At 50.1% G+C, this 15,061-nt stretch overlaps 2 protein-coding genes across 4 annotated transcripts in view; one reads left to right on the top strand and one right to left on the bottom strand.

Moving 5' to 3' along the window:
• Positions 1–498: 498 nt before the first annotated feature.
• PCBD1 (pterin-4 alpha-carbinolamine dehydratase 1) lies at positions 499–7,223 on the top strand. Its single transcript, XM_027859902.1, has 4 exons — positions 499–636; positions 4,477–4,608; positions 5,359–5,439; positions 6,617–7,223. Exons 1-4 carry the CDS (start codon positions 634–636, stop codon positions 6,713–6,715), a joined length of 315 nt encoding a protein of 104 aa, XP_027715703.1. The 5' UTR covers positions 499–633; the 3' UTR covers positions 6,716–7,223.
• A 4,377-nt stretch (positions 7,224–11,600) lies between these two features.
• The window catches only part of SGPL1 (sphingosine-1-phosphate lyase 1), an 84,783-nt gene continuing 81,322 nt past the window's right edge, over positions 11,601–15,061 (bottom strand). For all 3 annotated transcript variants that reach the window (XM_027858360.1, XM_027858350.1, XM_027858370.1), the window contains 2 exons: positions 14,607–14,727; positions 11,601–14,157 (listed from right to left, as the gene is read on the bottom strand). In XM_027858360.1, coding sequence (XP_027714161.1) covers positions 14,020–14,157; positions 14,607–14,727 — 259 coding nt within the window. In that variant the 3' untranslated portion in view covers positions 11,601–14,019. The remainder of the gene's footprint in view (positions 14,158–14,606; positions 14,728–15,061) is intronic.

Raw genomic sequence — 15,061 nt, 5'->3', positions numbered from 1 at the left:
TATGCATGTGTATGTATATATACATTTATATGTGTGTATGTGTGTGTGTGTGTGTGTATTCGAGATCTCTGGGAAAGAGAAAGGGCTATAAATGCTGGCTAAGCCTCCACTAGGAAAGAGCCCTCCTCTATTAAACATTAACCTGGGAGAGGGCAACAGGCCTGCTCTGATTTCCAGGCATGGGCTCCCTTTTTCTTCCCTTTGACTTAGGTAAAGAAGAGGATTTTCTGGAAGCTTTGATCAGGAAAGGAGGGGCTAAGGGGAGGGTCAGAGAGAAGGAAACTCAGAGATCATTTTCCTGCTTAGAAACCAGGGCTGGTCCCTCAAGGAGGGGTAGGAGAATGACAAAGCCTAGGAAAGAGTCTAGGTTTAAAGCTGGAAGCCCTTCCCTGGCCAGGCCTTCTCCCCACCCCCAGTGTCCCTCCCCTCTCCTGAGAGCTGGCCCTGGCTGGTTAGGACAAGTGAGGAGCCAGACAGCTGCTGGCAGGGGGTGGATGTGAGCCCTTTGCCACGCCCCCTCCTATCAGAGCGGCCGGGGAGCTTTGGCCTCAAGCTGGTTGAGACTACGTCTCTAACTCCCTCCTGTCTCAGCTTCGGTCCTCAGGGAGAATCTCCCGTGCACCCACCCTTGATATGGTAAGGGCCCCATGCTGGGAGGGGCAGGGGGTCACTGGGGAAGCAGCTGCCCAAATCGCAGGACTGACTGAGGCACCAGATTCATGTGTGTCCGGGGCAGAGCCATTGAGGGCTGGGAGAGGAGGCAGAACACCCCAGTCCCTCGGCTAATGGACAGCTTGCTTCCTCCCTGCAGACAGCTCCTAGGAAGGGGGGGGGGGGGGGAGAAGTGGGGCAAATAGGGTTCCTGAAAGGAATATCTCTCCTCCTGGCATCAGGCAGAGAAACACCTTCCATCCGGAGGGGCCAGAGACCCCTGACAGGCCAGCTGGGAGGTGGAGAAAGCTTAGGTCCAAGGGGAAAGATGGCAAAGCACGCCAAGACTGAATCCATGTTCCTGTGACAGATCGATAGGGAAAGGATTTGTTAAACAACTATAAGGTGCAGAGTGGTACTGTCAACCCAGAATAAGAAACAAAAAGGCAGGGGTCTAGGGTTCAAATCCCAGCTCTGCTTCTTATTACTTCCATGACCTTAAGTATCTCAACCTCTCTCTGGGTCTCAGTTTCCTCATCTGTCAAATGAGAGGGATCAGACTGAAAACAAGGTCCCTTCCACCTCTAAATCTTCAATCCCAAAGGATATTTTTGGGGAGGCGGAGGAAAGCAGCAGACGTTGGCCTCCCAAAGGCATGGGTTTCTGAGAGAGGGAGGGAGGGTCAGTATCTCTGTAAACCTGGTGTAAATGTGCAGCCGTTGGTGCAGGAAGAGTCAGCTGTGAGATGTTTGCCTGGGTGGCTTTGCGATGAACCAGCCTCAGTGGTGTAGGATGGTGTTTCCACACTGGGATCCGTTTCAACCTCATCTATGCCATGTTCTAGTTCAGAGACTGGTGGAGTAAAATGGGCGGGGGAGGCAGGAAGCAGGAATGGACTTAGGAAGCCAGAGAGAGGTCCACACCTGCAGAAGGGGCCAGCCTTGCAAACAGGCATTTGCTTGCTCAGTTTGAGCCAAAAGGTTTAATTGGAACGAAATGAACCTTAGAGACAATTTAGCAAAGCCTTAGCAAAGGGAGGGAAGAAGAGATGGAGGTAGGGGGTGGAGGGGAGGGTGGTCATTTTCCCTCCAGCCTTTCACAGTCCAGGATGCTGGACTAGGTGAATCTCCCTCCGATTCTCTTTGCAAATGTCGTCGCGTCCCAATCCTTTGACCTGAAGGTCGGAAGGTATTTGTGTTGGGAGGCTACCAAATCTGGGCCTCTGGTGGGAGTGAGACAGAAGAGGTGGAGCTGAAGAAAAGAGATCACACCCCTTCCAGGGCCATCCCTGAGCCCTGCCTCCCCACCCCCACTCCCACCCTCCCCAGACCAGACAGCAGATATTAAGCTTCAGCCTGACGTCTGGTTGCCAAGATACTTGGATGGAGCTTATCAGCCAGCCTGAAAGGGCAGGGGTGATGGTTTCTAGATCTGTGTTTACTCTGAAGCTTTCCTCCCACCATGGTGTGCCACCATCTCAGCAGCTATCCAATAGGAAAAGGAGGAGGGGAGTGGAGAGAAGGATAATTCAATTCGACAAACATTTACTGTTCACCAGCTATGTGCAAGGCACTGTGGGGATTAGAGACTGGCAGGGCACAATCCCTGTTGTGATGTTTACAGTCTAGTGGAGATGGTATGACTTCTCCTGTCTGTTCAAATCCTATGAGGTTCATCTCAAGCCCTATCTCCCTGAGGAAGTCTTCCTTGATAACTCCAGCCATCACTGATCCCTCCTCTCCCTGAAGACCCCCTCCCACCCCCACTGTCTATAGGATACATCTAGGCATGTTGTTTTATCCCCATTTAACTCTGTCCTTCCTTAGTATGCTCATTGATCTTCTGTTTTCTATGTCCAATACATTATAAGCTCTTTGAAGACTGGAACAGTCGCTTCTATACTTTCTTTGCCACTCACATGGGGACAGTAACTGGGAGCATACATGGTGCCTGCAAAGAACACCAGACTTGGAGTCAGAGTACCTGGCTCTGATACTTTGTCATTCAGTTGTTTTTCAGTCATGTCTGACTCTTTGTGGCCCCATTTGGGGTTTTCTTGGCATAGATACTGCAGTAGTTTGCCATTTCCTTCTCCAGCTCATTTTACAGATGAGGAAACTGAGGCAAATTGGGTTAAGTGACTTGCCCAGGGTAGGTGCTGTTATAATCCCCATTTTACAGTTGAGCAAAACTCAGGCAGAAGCACAGTGACTTACCCAGGGTCATACAACCTAAGCCTGGATTTGAACACGTCTCCCTGACTCCAGGCCCGGGGCTCTATCCCCTGGGCCACCTAGCTGCCTCTAGCTTGCCTTGCCCCTTAACCTCTGTTAGCCTCAGTTTCCTCATCTCTAAAATGGAGAGTGTGTGAGGGAGAGGTTGATCCTGTGATGTAAGACTCACATATTAATTTGTTCTGCTCAACTGATCAGTGGGAGAGGAAGGTGGTATGTGATCCTGAATCAGTCACTGTCCTCACTAGATTTCTCTGGGCCTCAGTTTCCCCATCTGTAATGGGGGGTAGACTAAATGGGCCCCAAGATCCTCCTCCACCTGTGGGCCATCCAGAGCCCCCTCCTTCCCTGAGTGTTTTTGCCATCTCTCATTTGAATCTTGCTTCCCCCGGCTTCTTAGAAGAGCCCTTTCATTTGGGGGTGGGGGTAAAGGGTACGGTGCAGTGGGAGTCCTTATTGAGCTAGGATTCTTGCTACTCTCCTAAGAAGGAAACAGAGGCAGGGCAGGAGGTGGAAAGTGACCTGCCCAAGGGGACCCAGAGGGTGAAGATACCTCAAGTTCCCCCACAAGAGGACCCCATTGAAGGCGACATGATAGCTGACCAAAATAGATAGAGGGCTGCCAGGGAGACCTCAGAAGGCTGAATGGGAAGCAACAGGTGGAAATGGTGGAGAACCAAATTTCAGCTCAGTGTAAAAAAATATATATATTCGAGACATCCTAAAGTCTAAGAGATGTGAGATAGTAAGCTCCTCGTCACTTCCCAAGGATGCCTGGATAGCCACTTGACGGGAGGCAGCATTGTAGAGGGGATTTCTGTCCAGGACTAGGCTCAATGACCTTAGAAGGCCTGTAAAGGTCTCAAAGCCAATCAGCAGATGGTCCAGGAGAAGCCCCCAGGCCCTCTAGCCCCCAGCCCCATCCTCCATCAGCCCTGTTCTTTCCAGTTTTGTAAATTCCTGAAGAACCTGGCACAGCGATTTCAATGGCGAAGGGAACTCCCAAGTGAGGAAACCGCCTCCACTGGTGCAGGTCAAACCTTCTTGGTAACTTAAGAGTCGCAGAGGGGCAGCTAGGTGGCTCAATGGATAGAGCCCCAGCCCTGAGGTCAGGAGGACTTGAGTTCAAATGCGGCCTCAGACCAAACACTTGACACTTACTAGCTGTGTGACCCTGGGCAAGTCACTTAACCCCAATTGCCTAAAAAAAAACATCACAGAGAATTGCATAGGCCACAAAGTGGTTGTGTATTGCCTCACAATCCCCCAGACAGTATGCTCCACTTGGGGATGGGAGCAGGCAGCCAGGCTGCATTCCCCCCGAGCCGTGCTTCTGATTCTCTGGATGTCATCTGGAAGATCCAGCTACCTTCTCACCCTGGAGCATTTCTCCTCGGTGCCAGCTCCTTCTGAGGGGCCTTCATTTGGGGGACAGGCCCAGGCTGGCCATGCTCCCTTCCCCTGCCCTCTCCCCTGTCCTCAGATCCCTGTTGTCATTAGAATGTAAGCTCCCTGAGGGCAGGGACTCTCTACCCACCACACCGCACTGTCATCTATACTAGGCATTATAGCGCCCGTTTTTTCCTCTCAGGCAGGAAAAGTCCACAGACTGAGCGCTGAAGAGAGAGACCAGCTGCTGCCCAACCTGCGGGCCGTGGGCTGGAATGAGCTGGAGGGCCGAGACGCCATCTTCAAACAGTTCCACTTCAAAGATTTCAACCGGGTATGGAACCAAGGGCCTGGTGGGAGAGAGCATTCTCGGGTCACCCCCAAATTCATCTTAAGGAGTGTTCATTAGGAAGCTAAGGAGTCGCCCCGGGCCAGGAATGCTTCCCGGTCATAGGGGCCCTTCAGGGGAGCTCTTGGAGGCCTTTGCTAACCCACTTTGAGAAGGCTGATGGGAAAAAACAGGGTTGGTGGGCCTTGCCCACAGAGGTAACTCAAGGGAGACTGGGTAATTCAGTCTCTAATGAAAACAGCAATTAACATTTAGATAGCCCTTTAAGGTTTGCAAAACACTTAGTTGATCCTCGACAACCTTGTAAAGTGGGTTCTATTATTAGCCCCCTTTAACAAATCAGGAAACTGAGGCAGGCAGAGGCTGTGACTCACCCAGGGTGACACAGCAAGCCTGATTCCAACTGGTCTTCCTGACTCCAAGCCCAGCACTCTATCCACTGCACCACCCAGCTGCCCATCACAGAGGCGTAGGCTGGGATTTCCCCCCATCACTCTGTCCTAGCCTTTCTGGGGTTTCCACCTCAGGTGAAAAGGATTGGTGATGTTTCCTCTTCAGTAGATAAGAGGAAAGCTAGTACATTAAACCTAGTCTATTACAGCCAAAGGCTCCTTAGAGCTGGGATACCCAGCCCATCTCCCCGCCTCTGGGGAGGTGACCCTTGTCGGACCACTTATTTGTTCATTCCCATGCCATGGTTACAAGTCTAGCTGGGCTCTGTTCTCCCTCCCCTAGGCCTTTGGGTTCATGACAAGAGTCGCCCTGCAGGCTGAAAAACTGGACCACCACCCTGAATGGTTCAATGTGTACAACAAGGTGAGCTGGGCTCCTACCCACCCCTAGTCAGAGCCTGGACCACCTTTAGAGCCGTCCTTGACCTCCTCAGCCCACTCATAGCTCTCCCCTCCCCACGTGGGATTTCACTCCGAATTAGAACACTGTTTCTGTTTTGCTTCCTGTGTTTTTTCTTCCTAACTAGACTGAACTCTGTGAAAGCAGAGACTTCTACTCCGTTACCTTTAAAAACTGATTCTGGATATCCCAGTGCTGGGCACATAGTAGGTGCTCAAGATTTTTTTTTTTTTAATCTGGGCCTGATTTCATAGCATAGGATACTCCAGGCATGGAAATGCCTTTCACTAATGCAGATCAGCAACTCATATGCTACATATCATCTCAGAGCTGCCTAGGGGCATGGTTGACTGGCCTATAATCAGTCACACAGCTCGTATCATCCTTGTACCCCCAGCACCCAGCGCGGCACCTGGCAGAGAGTAGTGCTTAATACTTATTGACTCGAACCCAGACCTTGACTCCAAAGCTAGCATCCCAGGTTATATTTCCCTCAATACTGACTGGGTGACAAAATGACACCCAAAGTTCCCCTAGTGAGTAAGCCGCAGGAATGGAATTCAGTCGAATTGTAAGAATCCTTCCTAAGAGGCCTTGATGAAGCGTGCTGTTTTTCAGTTCTGATCTCCTTCCTCTCCCCCACCCTCTCAAGCTCTCCATCATAACCTATTTGTACCCATTCCTTGTTTAGATGTTATCTTCCTGTAGACAACTGGCAGCCACATTAGGGGAAAGGTCCGGGTCTCTGTCTGGCACTTGCCCGTTGGTTTGATGCTAACTATGGCAACAGAGAGTGCCCAATACCCAAGGCGCCCTTGGCTGTGCTCATCATAGTGGGAATGGTTAAAACAGTCAACACAAAGCGCATTAAAAACCAGAGAGGAGATACAGCAAAGGATTTATTAGCTCTATCTTTCTTTTTACAGGCTTGAGAATAGCTGTCTAAAGCAAGCCAGTCCAAAAGTAGCAGGTGCTCCTGAGTCCCAGGGGCGGGTTGGTGGGCTACCATCTTTTACAACGAGTTTAGTTGAGACCCATAGAACACTGGGCACATACACATCTCCTGCATTCAGAGCGGTTGTACACGTGGTAACTTCGACTTGGAATGAATCAGCCTTTGGTCTCTGGTTTTATTTTTCAGGTCCATATCACCCTGAGTACCCACGAGTGTGCTGGCCTGTCGGAGAGGGACATTAACCTGGCCAGTTTCATTGAACAGGTGGCTGTGTCACTGGCTTAGACCTTCTCACTCTCCCTCCCTCCACCGTCCCTTCCACTTGCTGCTCTAGAAGGGTGAGGGTTTTAGGGGGACACAGGAAACCCTGGACAATGAATAGATCAGACTCGATGGTTGTAAGGGAGCAGGTGGGAAATGGACACGGGGCAGCATGTACACTGTGAAATATTCCCTTGCTCTCAGCACCAGACCCTGTCATCTTCTCCCACTGCCTAGCCTCACCCTGTGCTGTGTGCAGAAATTGTGCCAAGTCCAATGTAAGGCAGCTAGATGGTTGGGTCCAGGGGCAGCCAGGTTTTCCTCCCTTCTTGTATCCCGTGAGTGCAACAGTGAAGTGATGATTTCCTCCTTCTGGTCTGTTTAACATTTCACCATAAGCCATTGAAATATAACTAGGAGTCAACTAACAATGTCCTGTCCACTGTAACTCAGAGATGGGACCCTTAAGGAAAAATCCAATTGTAGTGGACAAACATGACCTCAAACCTCAAATAAAGCTACCTGTGACGTACTTGGTCTCGAGAGCTCTGTCGTCTGCCTTGCTGGAGGTGGAGCCAAATAGGGTCAACGCTTAGTTTTAGATGACCCCCATGAAGGGTCTTTTCCAGGACACTCAGTCCTTCATTCTCATTAGCAGAAGTAAAAAAGGTGAGCTAGGAAAGTCATCACTCCGGAAGCAGGGCCTTTGAGAAGAGGCTTGCTGAACTTCCTCTATCACAACCAACTGCTACAAGTGTCTTTCCTCCTGGGGCATCCTGGGCTCTTGGGCTCTGGGACAGATCGTACTCAGGCTCCTTCCCCAGGCATAATGGCACCCAATCCTCAGTCCCCATCGGCTCACTCTGACTTGCTCTCTGCTGGGCAGACAAAGAGATGGGGTTCAGCCAGGCTGTGAGGACTAAGAGCCCTGGGTCAGAGTCCATCCTCTCCACCAAATGGGCGATCTGAGACAACTCACTTTATGTGGCTGAGCCTCAGATTGTCCTCTAAAAGGAGGCGGCTGCACTAGCTGAGGACTGAGGTCCCTTTCAGCTCGGGCTTGCTGTGCCCAGGGCATGGCTCCTCTAAAGGACTGGGTCTCAGTTCGCTCAGTCTACCTGGTGATGACGAAGTGGGAAAGGAGACTAGGGCCAGGGAGGAAACAGCAATAAACCAGCGGCAGGCGTGGGACGATTTGTTCCAGCCGAGCAGTCGGGTAGGTCCGTTTCCACGGGCCAGTGCCCTTTCTCCGGAGAACGCTGTTCATGCACCACTCCCCTGAACTCTAACTGGCCGTTTCCAAAGTCTGGCTGGACTCACAAATGCCAAGCACCTTGATGGAGTTTCTCCTTCCAGGGCCGAAAGAGAGATGGTGCAAAAGAAGAAGAGAAAGGGAGCTGCTAGGCTCTGCACCCAGAGCTTCCACCCTGCCTTGAGCTCCTATGGTTGTGCTAAGTGAAGACTATTCCCACGTTGGGGCAGCCAGATAGAGGGCCCAGGCCTGGAGTCAGGAAGACTCCTTTTCCTGAGTTCAGATCTGGTCTCAGACACTTACTGTGTCACCCTGTTTGCCTCAGTTTCCTCATCTGTAAAATGAGCTAGAGAAGGAAACGGCAAACCCCTACAGTATCTCTGTCAAGAAAACCCAAAATGGAGTCACCAAGAATTGGATATGACTGAAACAACTAAACAACAAAATTCCCCCGTCACTGCGCAAGGAAAAAAGACCTTAGTAGTCCCACTGTGTTCTCTGATTTTGCTTCCCGAGACTGTGGCCTGCTGAGGGCCAACTCCTGATGGCAAAATGGAGCTGGATTGCCCCTGCCATCCCACTGCCCCATCTGAAACCTGTTCCTGGGAGATAAGGGCGGTGGGAAATGCCCACCAAGAAAGCACTAGTGTTCAGGATAGATTGTGGCATTAAAAGATTCTATTTTGGGGACAGCTAGGTGACACAGGGGATAGAGCTCCAGCCTTGGAGTCAGGAGGACCTGAATTCAAATCTGACCTCAGACACTTAACACTTACTAGCAACCCTGGGCAAGTCACTTCACCCTGATTGCTTCACCAAAAAGAAAAAAAAAAGATTCTATTTCTAGAAAGGTAACTGCTAAAAGATAACAGGACTTAGAAATAAAGAAGTTTATTCCACAATTAATCCAAATAATGGGAATGACAGGCCTGAAGAGGAGACTCAGTGGGGGAGGGGATAGAGGAAGTGTTTAATCACTGCTGAGTTTCAAGAAGAAATAAGGCTGTGAAGTGTTCAAAACAAGGTGAGGGCATGGAAACTTATGCACGGTTTACAGAGGTTAGGGCTGGTGGATAAGGATGCCACATGATTTGTCCCTCCTCTTTTCTCCCTCTATCCTACTCCCCTAGTGTGATCTCACTAGCTCCCAGAGGCTCCATCACCATCTCAACACTGAGGATTCTCAATATTTATCTCTACAGACCTCCAGGTCTGTCTCTCCAACTGCCTTTCAGACATCTCAAATAGATGTCCAGTAAATACCTTAAACTCAACACGCCTCAAACTGAACTTATTGTCTTCTCTCCCATCCACCCCTGAACCCTCCCCAAATTTCTCAATTTCCTATTACTATCAAGGTCTCTCAACCCCACCCAGCCAATGTGTGGCCAAGGCCCCTCGATTTTACCTTTCTAACATTTCCTGTACTCGCTTCTTCTCCCTTGATTCTGCCCCCACTCTAGGCCAGGCCCTCATCACCTCATACCTGCACTCTTTTAATAGCCTGCTGATAGATCTACCTGCCTTTCCACTCTTACCCCAAGGTATGGAGTGTATGGGGCGTTCAGGACTAGCACCTCTGATGTGAGGGCTGCTGAGCCCTTCTCAAGGCTGCTCATCCACTTTCAGTATCCACCTGTCACCCAACTCTCACCTGTGGCTCCAAAAGGCTGGAGTCCCCTAAGTGGCCACACCCTGGTAAACTCCCAGCAACGGGCCAAACCCAGGCTGAAGGTAATCGACAGGCCTCAAACTGTCAGGTGAGTTAGGGGGGTGTCTACCCCAAGCATGTCAAGACTTCCCCTGGAGGAATGGGTGGATGAGAACAATTTGTTCCAAGACCGTGAAGGCGGCTGAAGCAGGCGCTGTGGAGAGCTTAGAGCTTGGTCAAGCATTGAAGACGCCAAGGTCATCCACTGCATCCCGAGCCATCATCAGTCATCCTGACTTTGGTCTTGCCCCTGGACTTGGATGACACTGAAAGGGGGAGTGAGGCTGAGGACCATGCAACTTTGCCTCAGATGCAGTTCACTAATGAGCCAATGATGTCTTTGGTCTTTGAAAATACAGGACGAACAACAATCACCTGCCTTAAGTCCCTCTTCCTCAGCCGTCCAAGTCATTTTCCCAAAGCCCAGGTCTCACCGTCTGCCTGTCTGTCTCTGTCACACACACACACACACACACACACACACACACACACACACACACACACACACACACACACACACAAAGTTCCAATGCCTCCCTGTGTTACCTGCAGGATAAAATATAACATCCTGATTGTCATTCCCAGCCTCCACTTCTTCAGTCCTCCTACACCCTACAGAATATGGTGACTATGGCCTACTGGCTGTTTCTTTCACAAGACTCCTCCTTCTCCCAACTGCAGACATTTTCCTGGCTGTCCCCCAGGCCTGGAATTCTCTCCCTCTTTCTCTCTGCTTCCTGGCTTCCATCAAGCCCCAGCTAAAACTCTATCTTCTACAAGGAACCTTTCTTGCTTCCCCCTTTTAACGTCAGTGCCCTCCCTCTCTTATTTAGCATGTATTTCTTGTTTTTACAGAGCTGTTAGCACGCTGTTTCCTCCAGGGGACAATGAGCTTCTAGAGAACACACACTGTCTCCTGCCTTTCTTTCTATCCCCAGTCCCTGGCACACAATAAGTGCTTAATAAATGTTTATGGACTAATTTTATGGCTTTGTCAGAAAAGGCCTTATACATTAGTTTGTTACCACTAGGGGAGGATAGTTCCCTTTCTGTCTGCTTTGGACAATCATGACAAAGAGCAAAGCATTCATCTTTTAACAAAAAGAGAAGCTACCACCACCACCACCACGCCAATCCTTGAATGAACCCGAATTTACTAATCCCCAGACAAGGAAGTGTATCATTGATGGAGCAGCCTTAGCCTCTTTTAGCACGGCCAAGGCTATTCTGAGGCCAAGCCGATGGGATTCCAGAGGAGCTGAAACCCAACTAAAAAAAAAGATGGTTTGCCTAAGTCAGCCTGACTCCTGCATGTCCAGTTTTTAGAATACTTTTTATTTCTAATTCCTGTCCGGAACATTATGTGACACCATGCTCAAAACTCTACCGTCACCACCACCTACCACCTCCCAGAAAGGGATGCTGGGACTGAAACCTTCTTGCCCTTTCCAAGACCAGAGTCCCATCACCAAGCCAGACAGAGAGCCAAATGAAGACTGTTTCATTATGCCATAGGCTTAGGCCAAGGAGACATTCCGGACCCTGACAACTTAAGTGGCAAGGACCTGCCTGGGAACCAGGAGTAGGATTCTCATCCTCTCTAAAATAGGCATCTCCAACATCTCTGGGGTCTCCTTCAGAGGGTGTGAGAATGAGTACCCAAACACTGGTCAAAGTGCCAGGGAATAAGTGCTGTGCGGGCCTGCATGTTATTACTCATCACAAGTGAAAGGATTCTAGCTCAGCGCCAGCATCCCTTCCCGACGATGGCGGTCCCCATCCAACGGCCAATGCCAGGGTTTTGGACCAAGGTCCAGTGTTGACATCAATGCCACTACCTCCTGAGAGACCGCCCAGCTGCAGTCCCATCAGAAGTGATGCCTCCCATCCTGCAATCTTCTGACACCTGTGTTGGGATTATAAATGACTCCAGTCTTCCACAGTGATGAAGGTTTTAGAAGTTTAATTGTTTTTCAAGGTTACTACTGCAGCATGGCAGCGAGGTCAGAGAGGAGAAGGGAGAGGGGAGGGTAAGAGGGGAAAGTACCATCAATTTTCAGATTATGAGGCTGAAAACAGTATTAAGAGTGAGTTGATAGTCAATGGCTCACATGGCTACTTCTCTACCAGCAAGAGAAAGAAGAAATGAGAGAGCAAACCGAGGGCAGAGCCACTTGACTTGCCCTGGCCGTTGACCGGCTCACACACACCATCACAGTACAATTACATATCAGCCAGAAGAGAGAAGGGAAGAAACTTGAGAAAAGAATGAAACCTGGAATTAAGGCTGCATCAGGACTGACGACTAGCGCGGCTCTCAGAGCCATGGGGACGTGGTCTGCTCCAGAGTGAGCGAAGGGCGAGGACCACCTCTGCACCTGGCAGCCAACAGCAGAGCAGGGGCGCCTGCTGCCTGCTCCCAGGGCCCTGGATCCCCAAGAACACCTGAGACCCAAGGACAGTTCCTGTCATTTCCAGACTACTGGCACCATCACAAAGCGGCGCCTTACGCGGAGTAATTAAATGGGTCAGAGGGATGGCTGATGAAGAAAATGAAGCATGTGATTCTCAGCTCCAAGGGACTTCTCCCCTTCCTCCAAATCCCTTGGGGCAAAATGTACAGGAAGCAGGGCAAAACAAATAACAGGAGTCAGCCATACCATACTACCACATAATTAATGACAGCTGGCAATTCCATTACTCTGGTACTTGAAATAAGCAAGACAAAGATGCGACTCTCCTTCCCCACTGGTGTGTGGAAGTACAAATTCACAGCACTGAGAGGTCATAGGATCTGCCAGGCTTGTGCCAGGGGATAAGCCGGACATTCCCAGGATCCCTGAAGAAGGGCATGGCCCACAGGAAAATGTCATGGAGCTTTGTCATAAGAATTCCCACGCCCGGGGTTGGTATTAAAAGAAGTCAGTAGGTACATTTCACCAACACCTGGGGTCTGCAGTGGCTGCTTCCTATGGCAGAGAAAGGCACGCAAGTAAAAAATCAGAAAGCAGGACAGCTCCGGCAGAGCACAGCACTAAAGAGAGGGAGAGCGGAGAGCAGATGCGGGACCTGTGCACTCGCCCCACACCACCTGAGATACCAGTCTACCAAGAAACGGCAGGGACCAGGACAGACTGCCATCCCCACGAGGCTCCTTGATTCTGATAAAGATGTGGCCCTGAGCCTGCTCCCTTTTAGCTCGGGATGAAAGAGAAAGCCTGAGGCTCAGCTGCCATAGGTACCATGGGAACTTGAGCAAGGTTTGGGGCATTAACCAGGCCTGTACTGGGGATCCCACATCCTCCTCAAAAACAGCCAGAAAAAATCAAGGCAGATTGGTGAATGCCCTTTAAAATGTGCCTTCAAGTAGCCAGGATCACAACTCATTTACCAGTTTTATGCTACAGAATGGCTTGAAGAAAAAAAGACAAAGGTAGGAACAGAGAACAAATTTCAATGCCTCCCCTTCCCACCCCCAGCTTGGGGCCCCATCCCACTCAAACACACTGGAGTCTAGCTTCTGATTGCAGCCAGATCTTGGGTGGGGTGCGGTGGGGTCGGGGCATAGGGGATAACAGACCATCTCCAGTTCAGGGTAGAAACTCCAGGAACAGAGATGCCAGAGTACCTTGGTGAGCATTTTCTTTATCCAACCTACGGAGGACCCAAACCCATCGGAGGAAAAGGACCATGAGCAGCAGTCCCGGGAATAAGAACAAAAGACAGAACCAAAAGGGGATTTCCGACGTAGAAGTGGCTAAGTCCGGTCGAGTCTTCCCTTTAGGGGCATGGCAGGACCGAGATGAGCCACTTTCTGTGGGAAGAAATGGACCCATCCAACCTTATCCCACCAGAACAATGGTTCAGGGCAGCCGGCCTCCTACTAAATAAAAAGTAATCCACCATGATCATCACAAGTGAGTCCAGTTGCCTACTCCTGGTGCTTGTTGGAAACAGGAGCCCAAATCAGCTCCGAGGAAGGAGGGTGAAGGTTCCTACTTAAGACAGACAAACCTCCACCGAGGATGACAAAGAAAGAGACAAGCGGAGGCTGCTTCAGAGCCACACCCTCACTTCCTAGGGAACCAGGAGAGCTCAGAATAGCCACACGATGATTACGGGTGAAACAGCTAATAAAATGCCTAGGGAGGGATGAAAACAGGGACAAGATCATTACATCAGGAAATCTCTCAGTTATCTCCAGATTAAAAGCAACCCTGGGGCTTGGAGAGAAGACTCCCTCCAATCCAGATGTCTTGAAGTTGCTCTTGAAGTGGAATGTGAACATCAGCCCCAGTTCAGAGCGGCCTGCTCCTCTGAGGGTCAGCCCAGGACCACGGCTGTAAGGTATCCCCAGGCACAGCATCAGTGAGACTTGGGGGAACCATTCTTTTGACTGCCCTGACACGTGTCTGTGCTGAAAAGACTGTCCAAAAAGGACTCTGTCAATTCTGCTACCATCTTCCTGTCAGGGACAGTCTGGGACATCCCGTAAATGGCACCCTGCAAATCCAAACGAGATCTGACATTACTGTTGCTACAAAGGAAAAGAAAGGAAAAAGCTGCAGTCGGCAGCTCCAAATTGAATCCCAACTCCTCACTGCCTCGCCTATCCCCCTGCCAGCCCTAGGAGTTTTCCACTCTTTCTTCAAGCCTTCCCACCTAACGGCACAATGCCCTAGACCGAAACAGAAAGACTCTCAGAAAGAACATTTCAGCTGTTCCCTCCCTGGCTTCAAACAAACATTTCAAAAGACCTGGGTCCATATTCGAGCTCGGGCACTTAGTGCCCATGTGACTGGAAGCAATGTCATCTTTGAGCTACGTTTCCTCTTTCACTTAGGAGGCTGTTCTAGATGAGATTTAAGAACTCCCTCAGCTCTAAAACCCTATGACCCCATGTTACCCTCGCCCTACTAACTTCCAAAGAATGGAGAAAAATGGCTCCCTACCATGCCTGTTGTCCTGGCTTTGGGATTCTTCATGATCTGTGTGACAGACTCCCGGACATCCTTCAGAAACAACATGGAAACCTTGGGACGAGTGTGAAGCAGGGTGATGCAGAAGTGGATACTGCGGGGAAAATAACAGAAAGAGAATCATAAAGTGATCCACTTGTCTCTTGCTGGCATTTTTCCTGAAGCCAAGTTCATGGGGTCAACCAAGTTATTCAAGTCACTGGTCTCCTAAGTATTAGTGCACACGCCAGCACTGTGACTCCCAGGCAGTGCCAAGAAGCATCGAGCATAAGGAAGAAAGAATGGCACCCCCCAAAATGCTCCGTTCCCTTTAATCCAGATTAGTGTGGGTTCTGTACAGCCAGAACCGCCAAAAGCCATGCCCCATTTATCTGTGAAGCACCTGAGAGACATCACAAAAAAGCAGGAATTAGTCAAGAACTTTAAAG

Source organism: Vombatus ursinus, unplaced genomic scaffold, assembly GCF_900497805.2.
Source record: "Vombatus ursinus unplaced genomic scaffold, bare-nosed wombat genome assembly UNPS02000749.1, whole genome shotgun sequence".
In the NCBI taxonomy this organism is placed as follows: Eukaryota; Metazoa; Chordata; class Mammalia; order Diprotodontia; family Vombatidae; genus Vombatus; species Vombatus ursinus.
The sequence above is the reverse complement of the archived record's forward strand: the minus strand, read 5'-3'. Positions and strand labels throughout refer to the sequence as shown.